At 37.6% G+C, this 23,137-nt stretch overlaps 2 protein-coding genes across 2 annotated transcripts; one reads left to right on the top strand and one right to left on the bottom strand.

The window, feature by feature from the left end:
• Positions 1-17,010, top strand: LOC134796031 (uncharacterized). Its single transcript, XM_063767951.1, has 4 exons — positions 1-443; positions 1,446-1,569; positions 2,360-2,535; positions 14,914-17,010. Exons 1-4 carry the CDS (start codon positions 78-80, stop codon positions 15,010-15,012), a joined length of 765 nt encoding a protein of 254 aa, XP_063624021.1. The 5' UTR covers positions 1-77; the 3' UTR covers positions 15,013-17,010.
• An 817-nt stretch (positions 17,011-17,827) lies between these two features.
• On the bottom strand, positions 17,828-20,190 carry LOC134795782 (transcription initiation factor TFIID subunit 12). The gene is made up of 4 exons (XM_063767749.1): positions 19,829-20,190; positions 19,303-19,495; positions 18,284-18,445; positions 17,828-18,097 (listed from the first exon to the last, which is right to left on the bottom strand). The coding sequence occupies exons 1-3, from the start codon at positions 20,033-20,035 to the stop codon at positions 18,318-18,320; spliced, it is 528 nt and encodes a 175-aa protein (XP_063623819.1). The 5' UTR covers positions 20,036-20,190; the 3' UTR covers positions 17,828-18,097; positions 18,284-18,317.
• Positions 20,191-23,137: the final 2,947 nt, after the last annotated feature.

Below are 23,137 nucleotides of genomic sequence, written 5' to 3'. Positions count from 1 at the left end.
AAGTTAGTAGAGCTGTGACAGTCGTGGAGAGCGTACGCTGGTTTAGTTTAATAACGGGGTAAATTTATTCAAACAAAATGCCGAAGAAATTGAAAACTGTAGTGAAGTCGATGTACTCGCACGAAATTCGGAAGGATGTGAGCCTCGACGACTTGAAGTCACTAAAACTGGAAGATGCGTGGCCATTTATTAGAGACGAAATTGAAAAAGAAATCGGTAGCAGCCAATTGGTTTGTATTCCGCACATCACGGAAGCAGACCTCTACAAATGCACCTCTCTGTTCGTTCCTAACGAAAAAGAAACTAACGGTAAAATGTTCACGCCGCTTGGAGAATTGAGCAAGAATCTTAATAAGGCAAAATCTAATAGCGATTATGTGAAATGGCTGGAACAAGGCAATTTTCAAGAGGAGGACTTTAAATTTCCGCATGAAAGCGTGAAGGTGAGCTGTAAACGTAATAACTAATAATTAAGCGTATGCTGAAATTGCTTTCAGCCTATGTACCTTTGACCTTGACCTGTCCCTTTGTTCCATGCTTAGATCCAGTGTTGCCCTGGAGACCTTTTTTAGTACGCATTATATTTAAAATATGTTTTTTTTTATAATTACCTAGTCATAGATTTTAAATTCAAAAAGTCACCATAGCTTGATGAAATAAAACATTACTATTACTACTTTACATTACTACCTTAACTTAGTACTCCTAATTTGTCCAAGACCTAAGGTTAACAAATTCAAAATGACTGTTTTCTTATTCATGACTAAATGTTTATTCATGTGAACCTGACATGATTTATGCTTAGCAATTTTAAATTATTCTGAGCACTTTGTTCTCTTGTTACATAGCATTTATAACAAATAGGAAATTTAGAACAAGTTACACTTACATGCCCTCTAGCAATTATCTTTTTTTTGCATGTTTTGATATCAGTAACAGTACAGCCCTTCTTCTAAAATCATTACTTTAGGTGTTCATTTATTATGATATTGTGACTTGGTCAGAATTTTATGTTCATCTGTCTCTAAACTAGTGTGTGAAATGCTAGTTAGCTGCTAGCTGTGATACTGAGCTGTATAATATTGACTGCACAAGATGAAAAATTTAATCACTCAACAGTGATTAACAGATTACTTAAGAGCTTACCAGTTTCATAATATGTATCAGTTGTTCATAAATGTCTTTTGGGAAATATTTGACTACATCTGCTAGGTATTGAATTTTTTTAATCAATAACTAACCAGAAATATACATAGATAGATCCACTATTCATAGTCAAAATTAAAAAAAACCTATGCATAGCACTTAAAATTTGGCTTTACTTAAAATTGGTCAGACTCTTGTAAAGTTTCTTAAAGTCTCCTGCATATTCAGGACATCAAAAGTAAATTCTCATAATCAATGTAACCTTTTCTGACATATTAAATTGTTTGTTATTAATATAGATCACACTGCAAGATGAAACCATCAAGAACAAAGTGCGGGTGATCATGGTCAACTTTACACGCTCCAGTATCCCCAAGGACAAGCACCTTGAGAACAACATCTATCTTGATGTCAATAACAAAGGTAACAACACTAACAACATCTTTTCCCCACATTTATCCTACGTTTTCATCATATGTTGCAACTTGCAAGATTATTACAGGAATGTTCCCAGATATTTTACCTACTTTTGATAACTAGCTCTGAGCAACATTATTTTATAACCAACTCCTTAACTTTTAAATAGTTGGATATCGCGCCGCGCTTGATACACACGATTTCTTTACTCAATGCTGTAAAAAGGTATGGAAAGGGTACTACATACAAATAATATAAGTACTCTGCCAGGGTAAATACCAATTATTGGCCCTACTCCAAAATATAAACGTGAAACCAATCAAATGGGATTGAAGTTAAAATGGGGCTCCTTTATCTTGACATTGACATTAAACAAAGAGATACCTACAGCCAAACTTAGTGCCAAATGGCGTAATTTATCTTATAATGCCATTCTTGACTGCCACAATAAATCTAAGAGTCAAGCAAATACAATCTATTAAACTAGAAATTATATGAAGTGATTAACGAAATAAATAAAATGTGTAGTTGATGAGATCACTAAACCTTCTTTATGTTTATTATAAATACTAAGTTTCTAAATGAATTATCTAAACCTGCCACCTATAAATTGTTTATTTTTGCCTTCTAGTAATTAATACCCTTTAAGGTTCCGTCACACAGGCTCTTTTTCCGAGCGGGGCGTGAGCGTTTTATATGTAAAAGCGGCGCGCCCCGCTCACGCGCCGCCCGCAAAACGCGCCTGTGTGACGGAGCCTTTAGCGTCACATAATAACAATAATTCGGTTGCGCGCAGATCTGAAGGGCAAGAAGTCGGTGTACATGATCACGAACGTGCTGATGGCGAAGACGATCGAGTTCCGCGTGACGCGCGGCACCTCCTCGCGCATCTTCCACCTCGGCAACCTGTCGCCGCTGGTCTTCGGGCTCGAGGAGTTCCTCATCGGGGACGACGGCAAGCTCGTCAAGAAGGTATGTTCATGATCCTCTGTGTGATGAGCATGATGCTCGTCGCCCGTCTTCCACCTCGGCAACCTGTCGCCGCTGGTCTGCGGTTTCGAGGAGTTCCTCATCGGGGGCGACGGCACGCTCGTCAAGAAGGTATGTTCATGATCCTCTGTGTGATGAGTGGTGCCTGCTTGCGCATCTTCCACCTCGGCAACCTGTCGCCGCTGGTCTTTGGGCTCGAGGAGTTCCTCATCGGGGACGACGGCATCCTCGTCAAGAAGGTATGTTCATGATCCTCTGTGTGATGAGCGGTGGGTGGCTCGTCGCCCGTCATTCTCCTTGGAAAATCGAGGAGTTCCTTATCGCAGATGATAGCGAGCTCACTACGATAGTATATGCACATATAGCGGCTCGCGTATCATCCACCTAAAAGGTATGCGTAGATCTGAATGTCTTCATGTTAAGCCTTGCTAAATTTCACTTTCTTTACTAACTTTAGGAACCTTTTGTAATTTAGATCCAGACAGCTTGAATATTCCCATATTAGACAACACATTAATTTCAATATTCTAATGATGCGCCAAAAATTCTAAGAAACTTACGAAATTCTAAGTAATTTTCGAAATTGATAAACCAACTAAAATGACGTGGGCGACGTACGTAAGCATTTTTTCCCGTTACACTATCTGACGGTGACGGACAGACAGAAACGAAATGTGTCAGAAACATGAAATTTTAATTAGGTACGTCTTACCTACTCCCTACTCTACCTATACATATATATTTAACAGCACAATCATCAACAACACTTATCATGCACAAAATTTAGGTAGCCATGAAAAGTTTACTACTTACTCATTTTTAGTGTCCGACCGAAACATGTTTTTTTGCCGAAACCGAAACCGAAACCGAATGTTCGGCTTTGGCTCTAGTTTAGGCCGAAACCGAAACCGAAACTTTTGTAGACTTGTTAAAATCGTTGAAAAAATGTCATAAAACCGCTTTTACACACATATTATGGGGCTGTCAACACCCAATGTCCTTGAAATTGATGTTACTTAAGCAGTTTTTTAAGAAAATTACTAGAGTTAGACCAAGATAATTCTGCAACGATTTTGATAACACATGCAGTGCAAGTGTTACTTTAAACGTCAAAACTTCTATGAAATTATGACGTATAAATAACATTTGCACTAGTAGCACTGCGTATGCTATCAAAATCATTGCAGAATTTTCTTGGGCTAACTCTATTCATTCACCAGTCAAGCTAACATGTAGATACAGGGTCAAGCAAAAAGCACGAAATTTTTTCGCAAGGCCGGGTACCGATCTTCACCTGGGCCTAAAAGTCCGAAGTGCCCCAGTGAAGCGAACTTTCATGTGAAGTCAAAGCCGTGCTTCAGGCTTCAGGATAAGTAGTTAAGCACAGACTCCAACCAATGTCCATTGTATTAAAAAGCGAGACCGCAGGCCGATCATGGCGCAGCGAGGCCAAAGGCTAAGCTGAAGTAGAGGACATGTGGAACACAAACCAATGGTAAATTGAGGTAAAAAGTGAGGCTAAGGTCGAGCATTTGTATGAAAAACTGTACTGGGGACACTTTTAAGGGTTTTTTCTTCGTTTTAATCAATAGTGAGCTGTTCAGCTTCGCAAAATATTAACTATTGAGAAAATCAACTTTGCGGCACTAGTTGAGCGTAGCCTTTAGCCTCGATTAAAATTTGCCATTAGAGGTAGATAGAAAAATGACTGAATAAGTGAGTGAATAAGAGCGAAAAAGACATCGTTCGACTCGGGCCGAGCTGATACTCGGCCAACGGCTACGTGGGGCAGTGCTATCTCATTCACTCCGATACAATTAGACAGTGTGCGCGTTATAGGTATTGACAGCCTCTTAAGACTGCGTCGACCGTCCAGTGGCGCTCTCATTAGTCGAATTGTGTTTTATAATAAACCAATTAATTTCTGTACCTATACATGAATCAGTATATGTAGGTATGTATTAATATTGTTGTCCTACTTATTCCCCAACTTTTGGTGTTTGTCCGAAGTACCATTTCGTAAGTTTCGGCCCGGCCGAATGGTTCGGCCGTTTTTTGGCCGAAACCGAAACTACATCCGAAACATGATTTTTTGGCCGAAACTGGCCGAAACCGAAACCGAAACCGAACCTTCGGTCGGACACTACTCATTTTATTGATTGGTTGTCGTTTGAGCAGTTATTTACGCATTTATTAAATTGACCATGGCGTTATCTAAGCAAGGTCGATTATGGTAAAATTTTACGAGCCTCGTCGTTGCATGCGTATAAAGGTAAATTACACAGGCTTCACACTTTTTGCGGGCTTATAATTATTAACGTCCTTGGCCTGGCTTCCTATTGTGTCTGGTGTGTCAAATTACGCGCGCCGTGTGACTTGTTCGAGCACGTTTGTTTTACCTAGCAGGGTAGCACACATAAGACGTATAACAAGTGGCTTGTTGTATTTTCAATTCAGGGTAATAGGTTTTGTAAAGACATTTGGAACCCAGATTCTGGGTATCTGCGGTACCTACAAGTACTTATCGCAAAAATTAAGGTACGTAGGTATTAGCATGGTATAATAATATACTCCGCCTGGTACTCCATTCCCGTCTTTTCTAGGTCACCTAACTGACACGGGCCTACGTCATCATGCGACAGCGCTATATGATAATATGCGATAGCGCTATATATAGCGGCCATGTTGTTGTGACGTAGGCCCGTGTCACTCTGGGAATGGAAGACCATGTTTTATTAGACTATGGGTATTAGGTAATATCCAATCAGATGAAATTTGTTTTTTAACTTCACTATGTTGATAATAATCGTGTGTCCAACACGATATCCTCCTAAACAAGCTCTACGGAATAGGAGTTCGCGGCATGGCGCATAATTGGTTTAGGTCATACCTCGAGAACCGTCAACAAATTGTTGAAATAGACTACTTTGATGACATAATGAAAACATTAAGTAAAATCCGCTCGCTCACAACACACACAACCTGTTCTATCCCGCAGGGCAGCGTATTGGGATGTATATTATTTATTATTTATACTAGTGGCTCTGTGAGCTGTAGACCTCACGAGCATATCTTATTGGGCACGATGAAAATATAGTAAATAAAAAAAAACAATACGAAAAGTGTAAAAAAAATATAAAAAGTTATATCCCAGCATATAATTACTGGGGATCGAACCCAGACCTTCTGTGCAAACAAAAAAAGCGAACGTTTGCAAAATACGCCATGATGGTTCTTACTTAAGGTGACGAAATTTAGCTACTCATTCTCAAGTAAAAACTAAATATCTTAATAACTCCAAAACCAGCGAAATAAATTTTCTGAATCTTTTGATATTTAATCTGTAAACATGTCTCAAAAAGAATACACTCTTATGATACCGATACGACTATTTGTATGAGCGCGAGCTATCACAACTTTTCCCTTTTGAAAAATTTTCAAAAACTGGCTCTACAAAAAAAAATATCGGTTCATAGAAATCGGTTACAAAATTTCACGAGAATCGGTTAAGAATTGCAACCTGTAGAGGAGAACATCCGGACATACAAAACTAAATATCTTAATACCTCCAAAACCAGCGAAATAAATTTTCGGAATTTTTTGACATTTAATCTGTAAACATGTCTCAAAAAGAATACACTCTTATGATACCGATACGACTATTTGTATGAGCGCGAGCTATCACAACTTTTCCATTTTGAAATATTTTCAAAAACCGGCTCGACAAAAAATTTTTATCGGTTATTCATAGAATTCGGTTGTAAAATTTCACGAGAATCGGTTAAGAATTGCGACCTGTAGAGGAGAACATCCGGACATACAAAAGCAAAACGCCCGAGTCAAAACGTAGACCTTCGCTTCGCTTCGGTCAATTAACGACCTGCCAAAAGTATTAAAACATTACGATATTAAATGCCTCATGTATGCAGACGACATATCTATCTATAATGTTTCCAAGCGAGCACAGTAATGAAGCTACGAATACTTTAGATACTATCTTTAGTTCAGTTTTGACCTGGCTAGAAGACCATAATTTACAAATAAATTTACAGAAAACTAACCTAATACAATTTAGACCTCATCAAAAAATAGAATTAAAAATTGATTATCATTACAGAAATTGCAAATTAGAACTTAAAAGCACCTGCTCATTACTCGGTTTAGAAATTGACGAACACATAAACTGGAAAGCGCACACTGATAAAATAGCTGCTAAATTATCCAGTTTTGCGTACACTCTCCGACAAATAAAATTAAACACGGACCTAAAAACTGCGGTATGTGCCTATCATGCTTTTGCCCAAGCATGGCTGCAGTATGGAATAATACTGTGGGGCAATAGCGTAAATGTTAAAGATCTCTTCATTGTACAAAAGAGATGTATACGGATACTTGTAAATAAAAGAGATGAGGAAAGTTGCAAGCCTTACTTTCTTAAATTTAACATTTTAACACTTACAGCCTTGTATATTTTAGAAACTTGCAAATTTGTTCGAAAACGTAATGATCTTTTTGATGAAAATAAATACCAAAGTTCAGAAACATATAACTTGCGCCGCCGAAATAGAACCTTTGTGAGTGCCCCTGCTACGCTGCAAATGTACAATAAAGGTCCGCATGCAATGCCTATAAAAATCTTTAATAAAATTCCCCAACATATCTCAAACGAAAAAAAAATCACAACTTTTATAAAAAAACTAAAGTCCTACTGATTGCATTTATGCCCATACTCCATGCAGGATTTCTTCGAAGGCCAAGCTTACTAGCCTCGATTATGTGATGTGATGTAGGTATAATGTGATGAGTGCAATATAGAACTTGTATAATAATGATAAATGTTAAGATATTCTTCCTTTTGTAGTTGTAAGCCAATATTCACCCACTGGGTAAGAATATGTATATGTTAAATGCTAGTAGGGTCCATGTTTGTACTTATTAGACATTAAACACCTTTGTAAAATACCATGGATGCATTGAATAAATGATTATGATTATAATAGTACAGAGACTGTGACACAACCCGTCTAACAATTTTGCTTGATAAACGTTATTTTGGTTGTAAAACACCTTTATTTTTAAGTATATATAGATAGCTACCTATCTACTTAAAATAATATAATATGTACATCCTCAGGTCACCTTTGAACATTATTAAAAAAAAACATTATTTTTATTTTTCTAAAACTTTTGTAAGTAAATAAATACTGAACAGAAAATCTTCCACCAGCCAGCTGCGCAAGAGCGCAAACAATCGCAATTATTTAAATGCTAATTACATCGCGCTGTGAACGACGCGGCACGCTAACTAGAATTGTCATGGCTTTATACGGACAACAAATCAATACGCAATCATTTTCCATGTACCTACTTTAGTGACCCCTTGCGACGTGACTGGAATAACATCTAGCTGGACGCATGAACTTGTAAATTCAGATAGTTATCAGAAGGACATCTAGCTAGATTGCAATTGCATTGAACTACTTATATAGAAATTGCCGAGTAAGTACCGTTTTCCAATTTTTTTGTCAACCTCGTATTCTGTGAGCAACATGTTGATGTTACTGTTCATACTTAAACCGCTATGACAACCCACACATGAAATGGAATCAAAATATTTAAGTATGAATAAGATAGCGAATACATTAGACATTTTTGGAAGTCACGTGGACCAGAGAGACGAAGATCACGAGATGCAGACGTAGGGAGTTCACAAGTGCAATGCCTCGATTCACGAGCATGTGACGAAAGTATCATAAAACATACGAATTCATTGTGAAACGGGCGCCCTACATTTCCACGCTGGGATACTCGCAGAGCTGCACAAATGAAAAGTGACTTTAGCGGTCTATACATTTAGGGAACATCTACTTTAATTAGAAATAATTAGGTGCAGTTTTCTCCGGTTCATATAATATATGGAAGTAATGGAGGTATCAGTATAGGTAATTTTATATATTTTGACGTTTACTTATGTAGAGTGAGTAGATACTGCTGGCGGGCTGTGTGTCTTATATTTTATTTATAGGTATCAATTATATCTAACTTCTGATTTGAACCGTGGTACAGCACCTTATTGGCAATCGGCAAAGTACTCAAAATTGTTTAGTAGTACCGTATCTATCAAGAATAAAGAATCAATCGCTTCATACAATGGCATCAGTATCACCTCTGAATTATGTATTGAAATCTATGCGATGCCAATCTTGAATTTGGCAACTCCGCTGACACACGTTTGACTGCCTCGACAAAATTGGAAATCTCTCTTGTCGTATCTCACTCTATAATTAAATTCGTCTGGATTTAGTATTCAGTCACATTCAGTGTCCATTTTAAGATCATGTAAAATTCTAAAAGGATTTCATAACGGCTGAGTCAGAAAGTAACAGTATCTCACCGGAAGTATCAGTTTAGTTTAGTTTAGATTACAAACATTGTTACTATTGCTAGGTAATGGCCTCGCAGCTCGCACACAGGCGTTAAAAAAACTGTTTATATTAGTGTCGCATTCGTTTTGCCATCCATATTGTATAAGTAGTTCAGAACATACGACACGTGTACTATGTTACCGATCCATAGGGCGCGATAAGAGATAACAGTAAATACCCGTTTCAGTAGGTAATGCATTTTATATCCACATAAGCACCTTATCAATATATTTCTTCCTTTAAAAACAGTTCTTTAAATTCAAAGTAGGTGTGGTACCTATGGGCGGGCTGTATCTATCTATTGAGGGATCTATTATTAATCCTAATCAGTAATTCAATATCATTTTTATTATTTATTTATTTAATAAAATACAGAGGTATTCTTAAAAAAATAGTCATAGCCCCGCAAAACTCAACAGTAAGTTTGACTGTGGGGTTATCAGTCTCTAATTATGTAACTTAATGTCTGGGAGACCGAGCTTTGCTCGGAAAACATAAAAACTCAAAAATGCGCGTTTTCTAAGAGATAAGACCTAGTTCGATCGATTTTCTCCATATAGCAAATTTCATGGAAATCGTTAGAGCCGTTTCCGGGATCGCCGAAATACATATATAAATAAATAAATATATATACAAGAATTGCTCGTTTAAAGGTATAAGATAGTAGGTAATTAAATTACTACAATATATTATGGTGGTGTTTTTTTAACATAGTTTTTAAATTAGGCTTATTATTTTCACGTCTTCAGGCAAACTATTAAGTATGGAATTCTTTTCCTAAGGGTTCTATCCCCGTATCAGTCTAATAGAAATGTTCGTACAGTCAGCAGCAGAAGTTGGTAAGCGGGCGAGGGGTTCAAAATTACCTTCGCACGTCCTTATTCTCTTAACAATAAAGTCGCGTCAAGATCATTTTGAACACCTCGCCCGCTTAGCAACTTCTGCTGCTGACTGTACGTAACGTAAGGATTTGTTATGATTGCTCCTAACTCCTAAGTCGAAAATAGGTAAGTAATTATACGTTTTTCGGACGCTACTCCCTTTTTAAATACCTAAACACTTTTTAATTCAATATGAATAAATACTTATTTTTATTACCTATTAGGGACCTTCATTATATTCAACATCATTATTATTCTCTTTATTTCTCGTAAATCATTATTATATATCGGATGTTCCGCTCCCATAAATATTATGGTGGCCATTCCATTTGTTTCGATATTGTTTTAAGGCGACCTTGCTAGTTAAAGGCCGCCGTTAGTCATGGCTGTTATCACGTATGTGCGATGAAAACCATGCTCGAGATACAAACCAACTTAAGACATTTTATATGTACCTATGTATTTCCGTGTGTTTGGAATTTCCTAACAAAATCTATTTACCTCGTTACTTTACCGGCTGACACTCTTGAGTATTAAATTAATAAATAATATAAACATGACAAGTTGCATTGAATCATAAAAAATATCGTCATTACGATTACATTACGATGTAGTTATTGAAATCGGGCACCAGGTCGACAAAATTATATACCCAAGACAGCCAAGACTCAAGAGCAATGATAATAAGTATAATAACTGGTAGGTAGGCTTATTGGATAGAATTTCGATAAGTATATGTATAATAGAGATAGGTATATACAATAACGGGCATTGACTTGTAAAAGAGCCCTTGAGACCTACTTACAGGTTACAGGATACATTTTTGAATTTTGCAATCGTTTGGTGAAATTTAGACAAACATCGCTATCCTAAAGTAAGTACAGATCTACAGATGTAGTGCATAATTATTTTCCAACGTATTTTCTCGGAAACGTTCGTATTTGTCAGGCTACTTCAGTCAACCTTATTGTACCGGGACTGACTGAAATAGCAAGACACGTACGTTTCCGTGAAAATACGATTGATAATAATATTAATAATTGTGGCGAGCTGAATGGGAAGTGACGTCCCATGGGTCCCATACCCCCGAGAGTCGGTCAGGGCCCTCTCTCCGGCTTGCCTTAATTGGCCGGCTGGAGTGAACACTGAGCAGGGGCCGCAGGACTCTCACCTCTGGCTTGCCATAACCGGCCGTCCAGAGTGGGGTGTCAGAGCTATATGCTCGCAGGGCGGAAGTGAAACATGCCTAAGACGCGAGTTGGCACAGTGGCTGCTTACAGTGAATTGGCGTAGGGATGTGACGACCCCATCGCCCGCTGGTTTTACCAGTGCAATCAGTCAACGCAGGGCAGCTTGTGGCGAGCTGTTGGGGATTAGCGACCTCACGTACCCGAGTGCTCCTGGAGAGTTCTGTTACCCGCAAGGAGGGTGGGTGGGACAGGATTCTCTGCCTCTGGCTTGCCTTAGCCGGCCGGCCAGAGTGGAGTCGTTAGAGCTATAAGCTCCAGGGGTGGAAGTGAAATATGCATAAGACGCGAGTTGGCACAGTGGCTGTTAACAGCCACTGGGTAGAAAGCGGCGCACACCTCTCGACACCCCTGAGCCGCTCACACCGGTGTTGCCCTTGAGCCATCCTAGATGTCGCTTTTTGTGGGGGCCCATCTTGTGAGGACGAGTCACCGTCTGCCGGAAATAAAATTGCATACCGTTTTATTAGGCAGGCGTCCGGTTTTTTACCCCATAGCTCAGTTCTTAGTCCATCGCTTTCACCCAGTAACCTAGTTCATTTTAGATTCCATCAACTCTCAATAGTCCTTACACCCTGGCGGGTGCTGCCTCTGCGTGCGTCCCATGACACGGGCAAGGGCAGCCTCCGCTCGGTGTACCCCTTACATTTCATTAAAGTGTCAAAAGGGGCTCTACGTGTTGGCTACGGCTCCGCGCACGCCTCCCAAAGGTCCGGAACACCATTATTCCGTGATGGGAAAGACATACAAATATTAATAATTAATGCACTACATCTGTCATCAGTTTTAGAACAAAATCTAAACCTTGCCTAAATACTTACCTACCTACAGCCGCTTAAAGTAGCTACGCGCAAGTCATTGGTCTCATTATCATATTGAGTATCTGCTTTAGACATAGAACTCCTGCCCAAAGACTTCCACGCCCAACGATCTCTCAACAATATCTCCATATCGAATTACCACGCGCTTCTTTTTTCACCTCTTTAACCTATTCCGTATTCATTTATTTCTTGCTTCCATGGTACATTTTTGGGTAGTACTTACATATTTCTTATGGTATCACATGGACCCTGAATAGGGTGTAGCAAATACAAATAATTTAATTAAGTTACAGTTACTTAACATAATATACCTAGTGGCTTTTATAAACATGTATAACCTGTGTATATACATATAACACAAATTTATCACTAATAACAACAATAATTATATAGGTATGTATTTAGAGCAATTTATAATGATCAATAGGTTTATTGTGGGACGATCTATGTCTATAATTTCTTATTGTTATTGATTACAAGGTTTACTATTCTTCTTCTTTTAGGCAGTTTACTATTGTAACGTATGTTTCGGTTATATTTGTATATTTTACGCGTCTTTACTCGTGGGGCTTTTGAAGAGTAGTGAAACATCATCGACAAACATTACGCACTTGTGTTCTGTAACTATTGGCAGGTCATTAATATATTTACAAAAAGTACACAACCGAGCACGCTGCCCTGTGGAATTGAATTGTTAATGGATATTATATTGGATTTGTATGTTTGTAACTGACGCAATTGATCACTGTAATATTCTATTTGGACATACTGTTTTCTGTTATTTAAATATTATTTTAACCAATTCAGAGCTGGGCCACGGATACCTATGTCATTTAGTTATTGAAGTACGATGGGATTCATCAGTTCATAATGCGGGATAAGGACCCTGTACTAAGAGACCTAAATCCTCGTATGCAAATTTCCTCATTTCTGCTTCGTTATGCCTTAATGTTTGTAGTTAAAGCCAGTTTACCTTTACACATTATTCATAACGATAACATACCTCGTTCTTTACATCTCTTTTAATGTTTGGCCTTGGTTTAAAATAGCCTTAGTGTGACTAGAAATTCCGTAAAATACGTAACATGATTAGGACTAGGTATAGCTATGTAAATTGCTTTGAAGTACATTATACTGCTTGGCAATGATCCTAAAACGGAGTATAAGTATATGTAGGTAACTAGATATGTATTTACATAGTTAATGTAGGAATAATTTCATACTTATTTATTTTAACCAGCTATGCTCGTAGGAAAAGGTCTGCATTATTACCCGTCCATTTCCCTAGTTAGGGGGTACAATTGTAACTAAAACAGTGTATCCTGCGTCGAACAAAGGCGTCGAAACGTAGGAAATCACCTATACAGAAGTAAAACTACCTTTAAAATCAAATACCCTTTTCGACAATATGATTCGTCACATCGCACTCAAAGCGATTAGATTAGGTAAGTACTTAGAGATTATTTTTGTGCAAAAGGAATCGGTTTGATTAGATTTAACAAACAATATAATTTCTGACAACAATGGAATAAAACAACAGCAAAGTAGATATACCTACTTTGGTGCCAATGTTATGTTATTCGTTCTATAACCTGCCGAATATATTGTTGTAACGTGACGTGATTAAGATCAGTTAGGTGAATCCGAAGAGGTGTGTCTGGTCCAAGTCGCACGATTGGCGCGATGCCACTCGCATGACACTCATGACGTCCAGCCGGGCAGATTGGAAATGTAAATGGTTCATCGATCTGGCTTGTTACGTTGAACTCGACCACTTTTTTATGACTAAATAATTATACAGTTTAGTCTGTCCTGTCGACATACAGAAGCAAGTGCCTTCCTTCTATTTTGAAATCAGAATCACTGAGAACTACATTTTATTGTACTTACCTATCGTTCGCGATTTTCCTGTAGACATCGCAAAGTTAAGAGAATTAAATGTTAATTAGGGTTCCGTAGCCAAATGGCAAAAAACGGAACCCTTATGGATTCGTCATGTCTGTCTGTCTGTCCGTCCGTATGTCACAGACACTTTTTTCCGAAACTATAAGAACTATACTGTTGAAACTTGGTAAGTAGGTATTCTGTGAACCGCATTAAGATTTTCACACAAAAATAGAAAAAAAACAATACATCTTGGGGGTTCCCCATACTTAGAACAGAAACTCAATTTTTTTTATCAAACCCATACGTGTGGGGTACTATGGATAGGTCTTCAAAAATGATATTGAGGTTTCTAATATCATTTTTTTTTCTAAACTGGATAGTTTGCGCGAGAGACACTTCCAAAGTGGTAAAATGTGTCTCCCCCCCCCCCCCCCTGTAACTTCTAAAATAAGAGAATGATAAAATTGATAAAACTAAAAAAAAATATGATGTACATTACCATGCAAACTTCCACCGACAATTGGTTTGAACGAGATCTATAGTAGTTTTTTTTTAATACGTCTTAAATCGTAAACCGCAATTTTATTATGTTACTTGCTGCTACGGAACCCTTCATGGGCGAGTCCGACTCGCACTTGGCCGCTTTTTATTGTATTGTCCACAGTACCAATTCATTTCTAAAATGTGTTTGACCAATATAAGCTCGCTAGCAAACGTGCAAATTAACCCGGAATTACAAGAACACCATAAATTGTATGTCATAATTATGGCATAAAAGGAATACATCTCTCATTGCATAAGTCTGCTATAATATAACAGTAACGTAGGCAGTGGTAGTAGTTACGATTTCACTTTTGTTCTCTGTCGATAATGTAATAACTGTAATAAGCTAAATTACTGCGAAGGCAATAATAAATAATAACCTTGGTGCATACGAAAATGAAAGAAAAACATTAATCTTTAAATGACGCATGGAAGTTGAAAAGAATACTTGTTTAAAAAAACTGTTGATCTCAAACCTCATACGTATTATAATTTATACCTGGGTAGCGAAGTTTCGGTAAAAACAAATATTTAAAATGCCCCATCCTTTTTTCAGGTACCAGTGACCATCAAGTCCAAGGCCCTGCGTTGGAAGAAGGTGGACTCCTCGGACCAGCTGTACATCGTGGGCAAGGACGAAGCCTGCAGTGCTTAAATTATTTACAACATTTAGTAGAAATGCTTCGGGCTACCTGAAAAGCTCACCACAAGATAAACTTGCTGCCACATGAGATTGCGGGTGTAGCATGTAAACGTAAAAACTGTTTACCTACTTATATAAAAATCTGCTTATAGGCGCGACATTTGGCCTTATGTTACGTGGATTTCACGTATTTTTAAAAGTAGGCTGATATTTTAAAGATGATTTTCAAAATCTCTATACTCGATAGGTAAAGTAGAAAAAAGTATTGTGTTATCAAGGGCAGCCCTAGCAAGACCTTAAAACCTCCAAAACTGGAGCCTTTCGTTTCAGCGCCCCTTTCAAGGCGGCGCCGCTCGCACCGCCCTAGGGTCGGCCTTCGTCGCCAATGGATGGGTATTAGATAATTTCTGTTTTAGGAGGTATTATCACTTGGCCAAGCCATGACCTATTTATGATAATGAATCACTCAAGGTTTAGATTAGATTTTATCTCAGTTTCGTAGATGTTTCGAGATCATTGATCTTTATATAGTTGCATCCCAATTAAATTATACTGTATAATTTATACAAAAATAATATGGTTTATGTGTAATTTGACATTCCAAAGTATGACTCCACAACTTATATCAGTGATGTTAACAAAAATAACATTAGGTATTACCTACATTTCTTTCTCAATCCTGTTCTGTGTCAATGCTTTATCACACTGGCGTTTTTGGTGGGTGAGATCGCTGAAATCGCCATTGCGAATAAGGGGTTATCCGCAGATGGTCTAGAACGCAAAATGACTAATCTCCAAAACGTAATTCAAGACCAAAAAAAGTAAGAAAATGTTGCCACTTTACTAGCGCGTCTTGTATTTAAGTAAAATTAAGTAAATAAAAGTACTTTTTTAAATAGTAGGAGTAAAATTACTAATAAATAAATTATCTTTGCGTGATTATTTATCAAAAGGAATTTACTATTTTACAAACAAATTATTGCAATGGCAACATTTTCTTACTTTTTTTGGTCTTGAATTACGTTTTGGAGTATAGTGTGTTGTTTTGCCTAAATCGCAAACGGTCTAGAACGCAAAATGCCCGAATTATTTTTTCCGTTTTATCTTAACTTTATAGCGATGTCAACGGAGCCCTGCTACCGCGGGCTCCTATTCTTTGCTGTTTGGTCTTCGGCCATTTGAAGATACCTAACGAACCTAATCTACCTATGTAAAATGTGGTGATATAAAAAGTGGGCATTTTGCGTTCTAGACCGTTTGCGATGTAGACTAATTGCGATTTAGGCAAAACAAAACACACTAGTCATTTTGCGTTCTAGACCATCTGCGGATAACCCCGAAAAAGTCCGTGTTAATGGAGTTTATTAGTATTCCTAGATAATTAATTAGGGTGTAAAACAAGACCCAGTACTTAACAACTTAGTTACGTTCAGTATTTATGATGTGATGCTACTTATACCAATAGATAATTTTACCGCTACCTAAGCTTCTACAATTCTTTAAAATAGCATATGGTGATTAATATATACGCTTCACATAAAGAAGCGAACATTGTGTTTGCACTTATTTGATGTGGATGATCTAAATTTGTGTGCATTTTCTAGGACTTCTGTAAGTATTGATGTGGCCAGTCTCCCTGAGTATGTATTTTATAGACGAACTATAATTTGATAGTGTTTTCACCACCTGCATTGTGATACTTTTAGTTGTAACTATCTGGATAGGTACATGTTTTCAATGTTAAATTTGATTTATGGAAAGATAGCGTATTCCTAGATGAATGAAGCAAATAAACAAATGATTATTGAAGTATTTATAATGATTTTTTTACCCTGTGACTATTTATTGTGATGTCAATGTAATTTGATTCTAAATGTATAATTTATTTAGTATTTTAATATTGTGACCATCTACACAATTATCAGGCTATCATATTAAATGTTTTATCACATTTGTATCTTTAAGAAATGTTTTAAATTTAAATAAACTATATGTTGACATAATGAGAAACTTTGTTTTATTATTGAAATCCCTTCATTTAATAGGGAATATTAGGCAAAGCTCTGCGTAGGTGGCACCTTTGTGGCACATACAGTAAACAAACCACATTGACACATCACACGTCACGGCAATCACATGGCCTACCGCGAAACAAGAAAATCGAAATTTCGTTATCTAATCTCTATATCACTCTTGCATATTTGAGCGATAAAGAGGCAGATAACTAAATTTCGATTTTCGCGTTTACCGCGTATTCGGCCCTTGTTAACAAACCGCCTTGATGCATCAATGTCATATTTTATTGTATGTGAAAATGTGAAAACTTGTCAAAAAACAGTTTAAGGCACAGTATGTATAAGTTAGTCTATAAATTTACTGAGTCGGTAGTGCTGCACTCTGGCGGCAGAACATTGCAATATCCCCATTAAAAAGAGCCCAATTAGAGAAACCTGCCACTACCTGCGCGTCGCCAGGGGTGCGAAACTCCTGACTTCGGTCAAACTCTGCTCCGCTCGGCTCAGCATTGCTCCGAGCAATTATTAGGGTTGGCACCACTTGACTTCCTTTTGCGTGCATGACCACAGATAAGATATTCACTTGATTTTTGACAACCCTAAATAGCCGAAAGGGATAGTGCCATATATAAGGGCCAGCATGATTCGACCCTGAACCGCTGTCAAACTTCGTTTTTGTAGGAAGTTTCCTTTCTGTACGGTAGTACTATTAATTATTCTGTGGCGTCGCGACACAATATACATCAGTACATCACATTATAAATGGTTTTCCTTCAGCAGTGAGATTGAATTAACAGAAAATAAATTATTATTAAATCTTTTATTAATAACTTTCACATTCACAATACATTTTTCAGTTTCTAGACCAGTTATTGACACTAGCTCACCATACTTATCCTATAGTTATTTTCTTATTTAATTAGTCTTGCTTGACATATCTAGATTCAATGTACAGGACTATCAAGTATTAAGATTTAAAGAATCCATGTTTTTTATTATTACAAAAAGTTGAGAATGGAGCCTACATAAATGTTTTACTGTGAACAGAATACCTCTTAACAATTGAAAATATATTGTCACTGGTAGTACTGTACAGTACTGGCGACCATGGGGGGAGGAACGTCCTCAAAGTAGACCCCCCAGATGCGTTGGGACGACATCACAGGGACTGCGGGGAAGAAGTGGCTCCAAGTCGCACAGAACCGTGACGAGTGGCGTAAAATGAAACCCGAAGGGTAGAAAAGTGTTAAAGAGCGACAGAGAGAGAGTTAGTACTGTACAGTAAATAAGATATCTAATTCCCTAGTACTTCTTGATAGTTTTCCGTATGAGTGCCATGCGCTGTTTGTGTGCCTCAGTGACTGCGGCGCGCTTGTACGGCCGGACCTCGTCGTTGCCGAACCCTGGAATCCACATGTTCCATTGTCTCTCTGGAATGTTCAAGAACATCGTTGTGATTTTGTTATCATTGTTTGTTGCTAAGAACATGCTATAGGAGTTTATTTTATAAACAGATTGTTAGATTTTTGCACTAACAACATTCATATTCAATGGTTAATATGTATGTACAGTACCATTGACCGGGGTTCTAGTTTTCAAGCCATAATATATATTTATGCGAGATTTTTTACAGTAGGTGAATATGAATATATAGTAATCTAACTAGTTACAGGAACATTTTCAGTAAATAATGAATAATGGTAATTCTATGGCCGTTTTAAATCTATCAAAGTAACCCCAAATTTTCCAAAGTCACCCCGGTCTACGGTATTGTATGAATTACTTAAAAACATTGTACCGCATTATAAATTAAAATGTGCATATGAGAATTTTAAATATTGAGAATATATTATTCTCACTCAACTAGAAAGTAGATTTATGGTAGGAAATAAAAATAAGGTACCAATTTATGTAGTACATATAAAAATCAATAAAGCACATGTATTTTGAAACAGATAAATCAACTTTGTTTTAAAAAATAATATTAATATTTACATAATAATATTTTGTTAATTATACATAATAAAAATATTACTTCAAGCCTCAGCAGTTTTCACTTGATTCTTATTTGAATATATCTGGCAGTGTAAGTGTGTTGTTAAAAGATATTCTATTTTTGTATAAAATCTACCACAGATGGGAGTATCGAGACAAACCTTACTGGTTTAACAATACTTTTGTAATTACGTTTAGATATTGTGTTGTAATTACCTGAATAAATAAAATAATAAAAATAAAATTTTATGCAAAACTTGAATTAGTTAGTATATAAATAAGGTGTTCTCACCTAAATGTAACTGCACATCCCTCAATTCCACTGTGGGGGCATGTCTGTGTTTGGCGAGTGCACACGCAGCGTTTAGAGATGTGTCAATGAAGTCATCGGCCAGCTGCAGCAGCATCTCCTCCACCTCCTCGTCTAGTTGCACTGTGGGATCCACTTCTCTCACCAACTCCTGAAGTCTGGGTCTGCTGAGGAGCTGTCACACAGTGTTTATTATTATTTTCAATTTTGCCTATTGGTTGATAGGTTACTATGCCAACCACCCTAATAGACATTATTAACTTACAAAAACAGATATATGTGGTAAATACTCCATCAATCAATTATCTGGGAGACGAAGTGTTTATGCTCTAAGCCTTGTGCTGAGTTGACACTTGCATTTGTATAAGTATTTTTAAATATAATTTGATGATTTCATGAGAAACAGTAAGTACTTTATCTCTTAAAATTACAGTAAGTACTTACTCAGTAAATAATACAATGACCACGTAACTACAGAGTGATATAAGAGCATAAAATAAGTTCTCACCTGCGTAGTTTGATCACCACTCGTGTTCACTTTGGCGCCAATTGACGACTGGCTGCTCATAGGACTGTGTTGCGACGGCGAGCTCTGGATGGAGCTCGACTGTAGCTGCGGACTCTGCATCGGGTTATTCGCGTATTGGATCGCACTAGAAGGATTCATGGACCCAATCGAGGGCATATTACCTCCCGGGTTCATGTTGTTTGACATACTTCACAGTCTAAGAAGAATTAAAGTTTTGTTTTGAACCACAAAACTGTATGTAACAACTAATATTACATTTCAAAAGGAAATGTAACATAAACTAAACCGTTTTTATTGTACTGTTGTGCCAAGCAAAGCAAAATCAAGCAAACGAGAAGGAGAAGAGAAGCGTCTCCTTTCCAATGTGGTGACATGTGTCACTTTGACATAAGTCAACGTGAGATACCGTCTCAGCGAGTTGTCACCATGGAGTTATAAGAAGGAGTGAACTGTCACTTTTTTTGCCATACTAAATTGAACCTTATCACAGAGCCAGAAAGACGTTCGTACCAGTACAGAGAAAACGGTCCACTTGAGATAGCAAAGGTGGGCCGCGGTGTCTCACTCGCACATGTTGCCAATGTTAAAAATATACCATTGTGGTAGTATTTATATCAATATACTACTAAAATTAAATACCTTCTTATATTATTTAAGTGCTATATTCAGAGTACGGTTCTGATATCTTTTAGGAAATTTGTAAATAATTATGATGTCAATATTATTAACTGATTTAACCAAGCATGTGCACAACAATAAAAAACACTAATTTTGATATGGCAGACATTGTAGTAGTAAGTTTGAATATTAATTGGTATCCCTAACCTGATGACATATTTACAAAACACGTGAATGCAAAATTTCTTAAAAATGGTGAAGAAATGTTGCGTTAAAGGTTGTGGGAGTGAAATAATTTCTAATTGTGTAATATCGTTTCACAAGGAAGCCACAATTATTACATTTTACGATAAAAATACAAGTTAGACATTGTCAAACTCATTAGGGTGACCATGATGTCGGCACGATGTGAACCAGTTTTACCACTTCCTTTATGGTTTTACACAATTCTTATTACGTACTTAAACGTAAGTTTTCATAAATAGGTATGTATTTATTTCGGCATGTTTAAATTGGTGAAATGAGAGCCAATACAGAATAAATAATTGCAAAAATTGAAATCCAAAGTCCTTAAACATTACAGACACATTTATAAATTGTTATAATAATAAAAAAACACATAGATAATAAAAGAAAAATAGAAGTTTATCGTAATTTACTGACTTTTGGGACGATACCAGAAACGTTACTGGGAATTTAGCCCTCATAAGCACGAGCGCTTTTTCAACGCGCGTTACAAAAGGGGTTGAATCCGTTCACACGCTAAATTCACTTTAACGACCAACGCTTAAAGTCGAAAAAAAAAAACAAGGCTTGATAAAAAGCGCCATCACCATCGTGTGAACAAATACACATGTTTCCATTTGTTTCATTCTAACGCGCGTTGAAAAAGCGCTCGTGAGTATGAGGGCTTACCCTCTTTGGAAAATTTACTGGGAACGGCACATCACTAGTTTCTTTACATTTCACGACTCTTCTCTTTTCGCACAGATGGCCTACCACCGTGAACACCGAAGTTCGCAAATTACGGGCATCTTTCTCTTTTACTCCTATAAAGGAGTAATTACAGTGACAGAGAAAGATGCTCGCAATTTGCGAACTTCGGTGTTTATGGTTTTCGGTGACGCCGAAATAATTAGTAGCTTGTAAGATTTTTACTATTGTACGTATGTTAGTTTGTAAGGTATGTATCTATGGGCCTTAGTCGCCTGATAATAAATGATATTTATTTTTTTAATTTAATTTATGCTCCAGTGATAAGCGTCCTAGTTAAAAACTATAAGGCCCCGTTCGCACGGCAGCTTTTTCAACGCGCGTTAAAAAAGCGTTTGAATGACACAAATGGATAACCATGTATGTATTCACACGAAGGCGGTTTTTAAGCGCAGCGCTTTTTTATCGAGCACTGTTCGATTTTCGGCGTTGGGCGTTGGCGTCAAATTGAATAGAGCATACGGAACTCCGTGTATCTGTTCTCACAAGCGTTAAAAAAGAGCCGGCGCTGCTGTCAGTTGGCTGTCAAGTGTCAATTTTTGGTGTCAATCGTCAAGATTATTATTAGTTTTACCTTAAAAATGTCAACTTATGCTTACAAATTCCTGAAATATTCAAGCTATATTCAAATAATACGTCGTAATAGCAAATAAAGTATGGCTTTGCTGAGATGCGTACGTGGCAGTACGACTCACAAGTGATTTTTAAGCGTTCATATGAACACAATTATTGGAAACGGTAAAAAAGCGCCAACGTCGGGTTTTAACGCAACGCTTTTTAAGCTGTCGTGCGAATGGGGCCTAACAAACGGGCGTAGCGGATCCACGCGACCCTGAGGCAGTGGCGGATTTGCTCTAAGGCCGAGTAGGCCCGGGCCTAGGGTGGCAGTCTATATGATGGGTGCTGAGAAAGGGGCGTCTAGTGCTTGCTACAGGGCCTGGGGCCTAGGACGGCAAATACTGTAAATCCCCCACTGCCCTGAGGGCCTACCCCAAACCACTTTCGACATTTTCTCTCTGTCGCACTTGTAAATTCGTACGTAAGTGTGACAGAGAGGCAACACGTCGAACTTGGTTCGCGGTAGACCCTCTGGTTCTGTCACCATATCTGTCTCTCTATCTCTCTCACTCATACCCGTGTTCTTGACAGACGTTACGGCGGACCACATTCCTGACGATCCACCATGTTCGTGGTCCAGTGCGCCTATTAGCAACAGCTTTTAGAACAACTAAATTAAGTGCCTAAGGTTGTGTGAAGCGTTTTACAGAAGAGAAAAAAAACTATATCCATCCCTTTTCAGGCCATAATACTAGTACAGCGAAAATACAGTATGATTCTCTATAACTATGCACGAATAAGAAAAGATCCTGGCCAAACTATATATTCAATGTTATCCTAATATCCCACATACATATGACTTATGGTCACCCTAATTAGAAAGAGATGCAACGGCCCACCTTGACTTCTCATGTGGACACACTTTTTGGCTAATGTACTCTGTCTGGTTTACTCTCTAGGTCCGTGCTTGTCACTGTTGCCACTTTTGTTTAGTGTACGATTAACAATTTAACACCACCTCGCTGTAGCCATGTCGATAAAGTCATATGGATAAACTATCGATATTTCTTGCAATTTTAATTTTACTTCAAAGGTTTAACAATACCTAAAATGAACAAA

This window comes from Cydia splendana, chromosome 1 (assembly GCF_910591565.1).
Source record: "Cydia splendana chromosome 1, ilCydSple1.2, whole genome shotgun sequence".
Taxonomy (NCBI): domain Eukaryota; kingdom Metazoa; phylum Arthropoda; class Insecta; order Lepidoptera; family Tortricidae; genus Cydia; species Cydia splendana.
The sequence above is the reverse complement of the archived record's forward strand: the minus strand, read 5'-3'. Positions and strand labels throughout refer to the sequence as shown.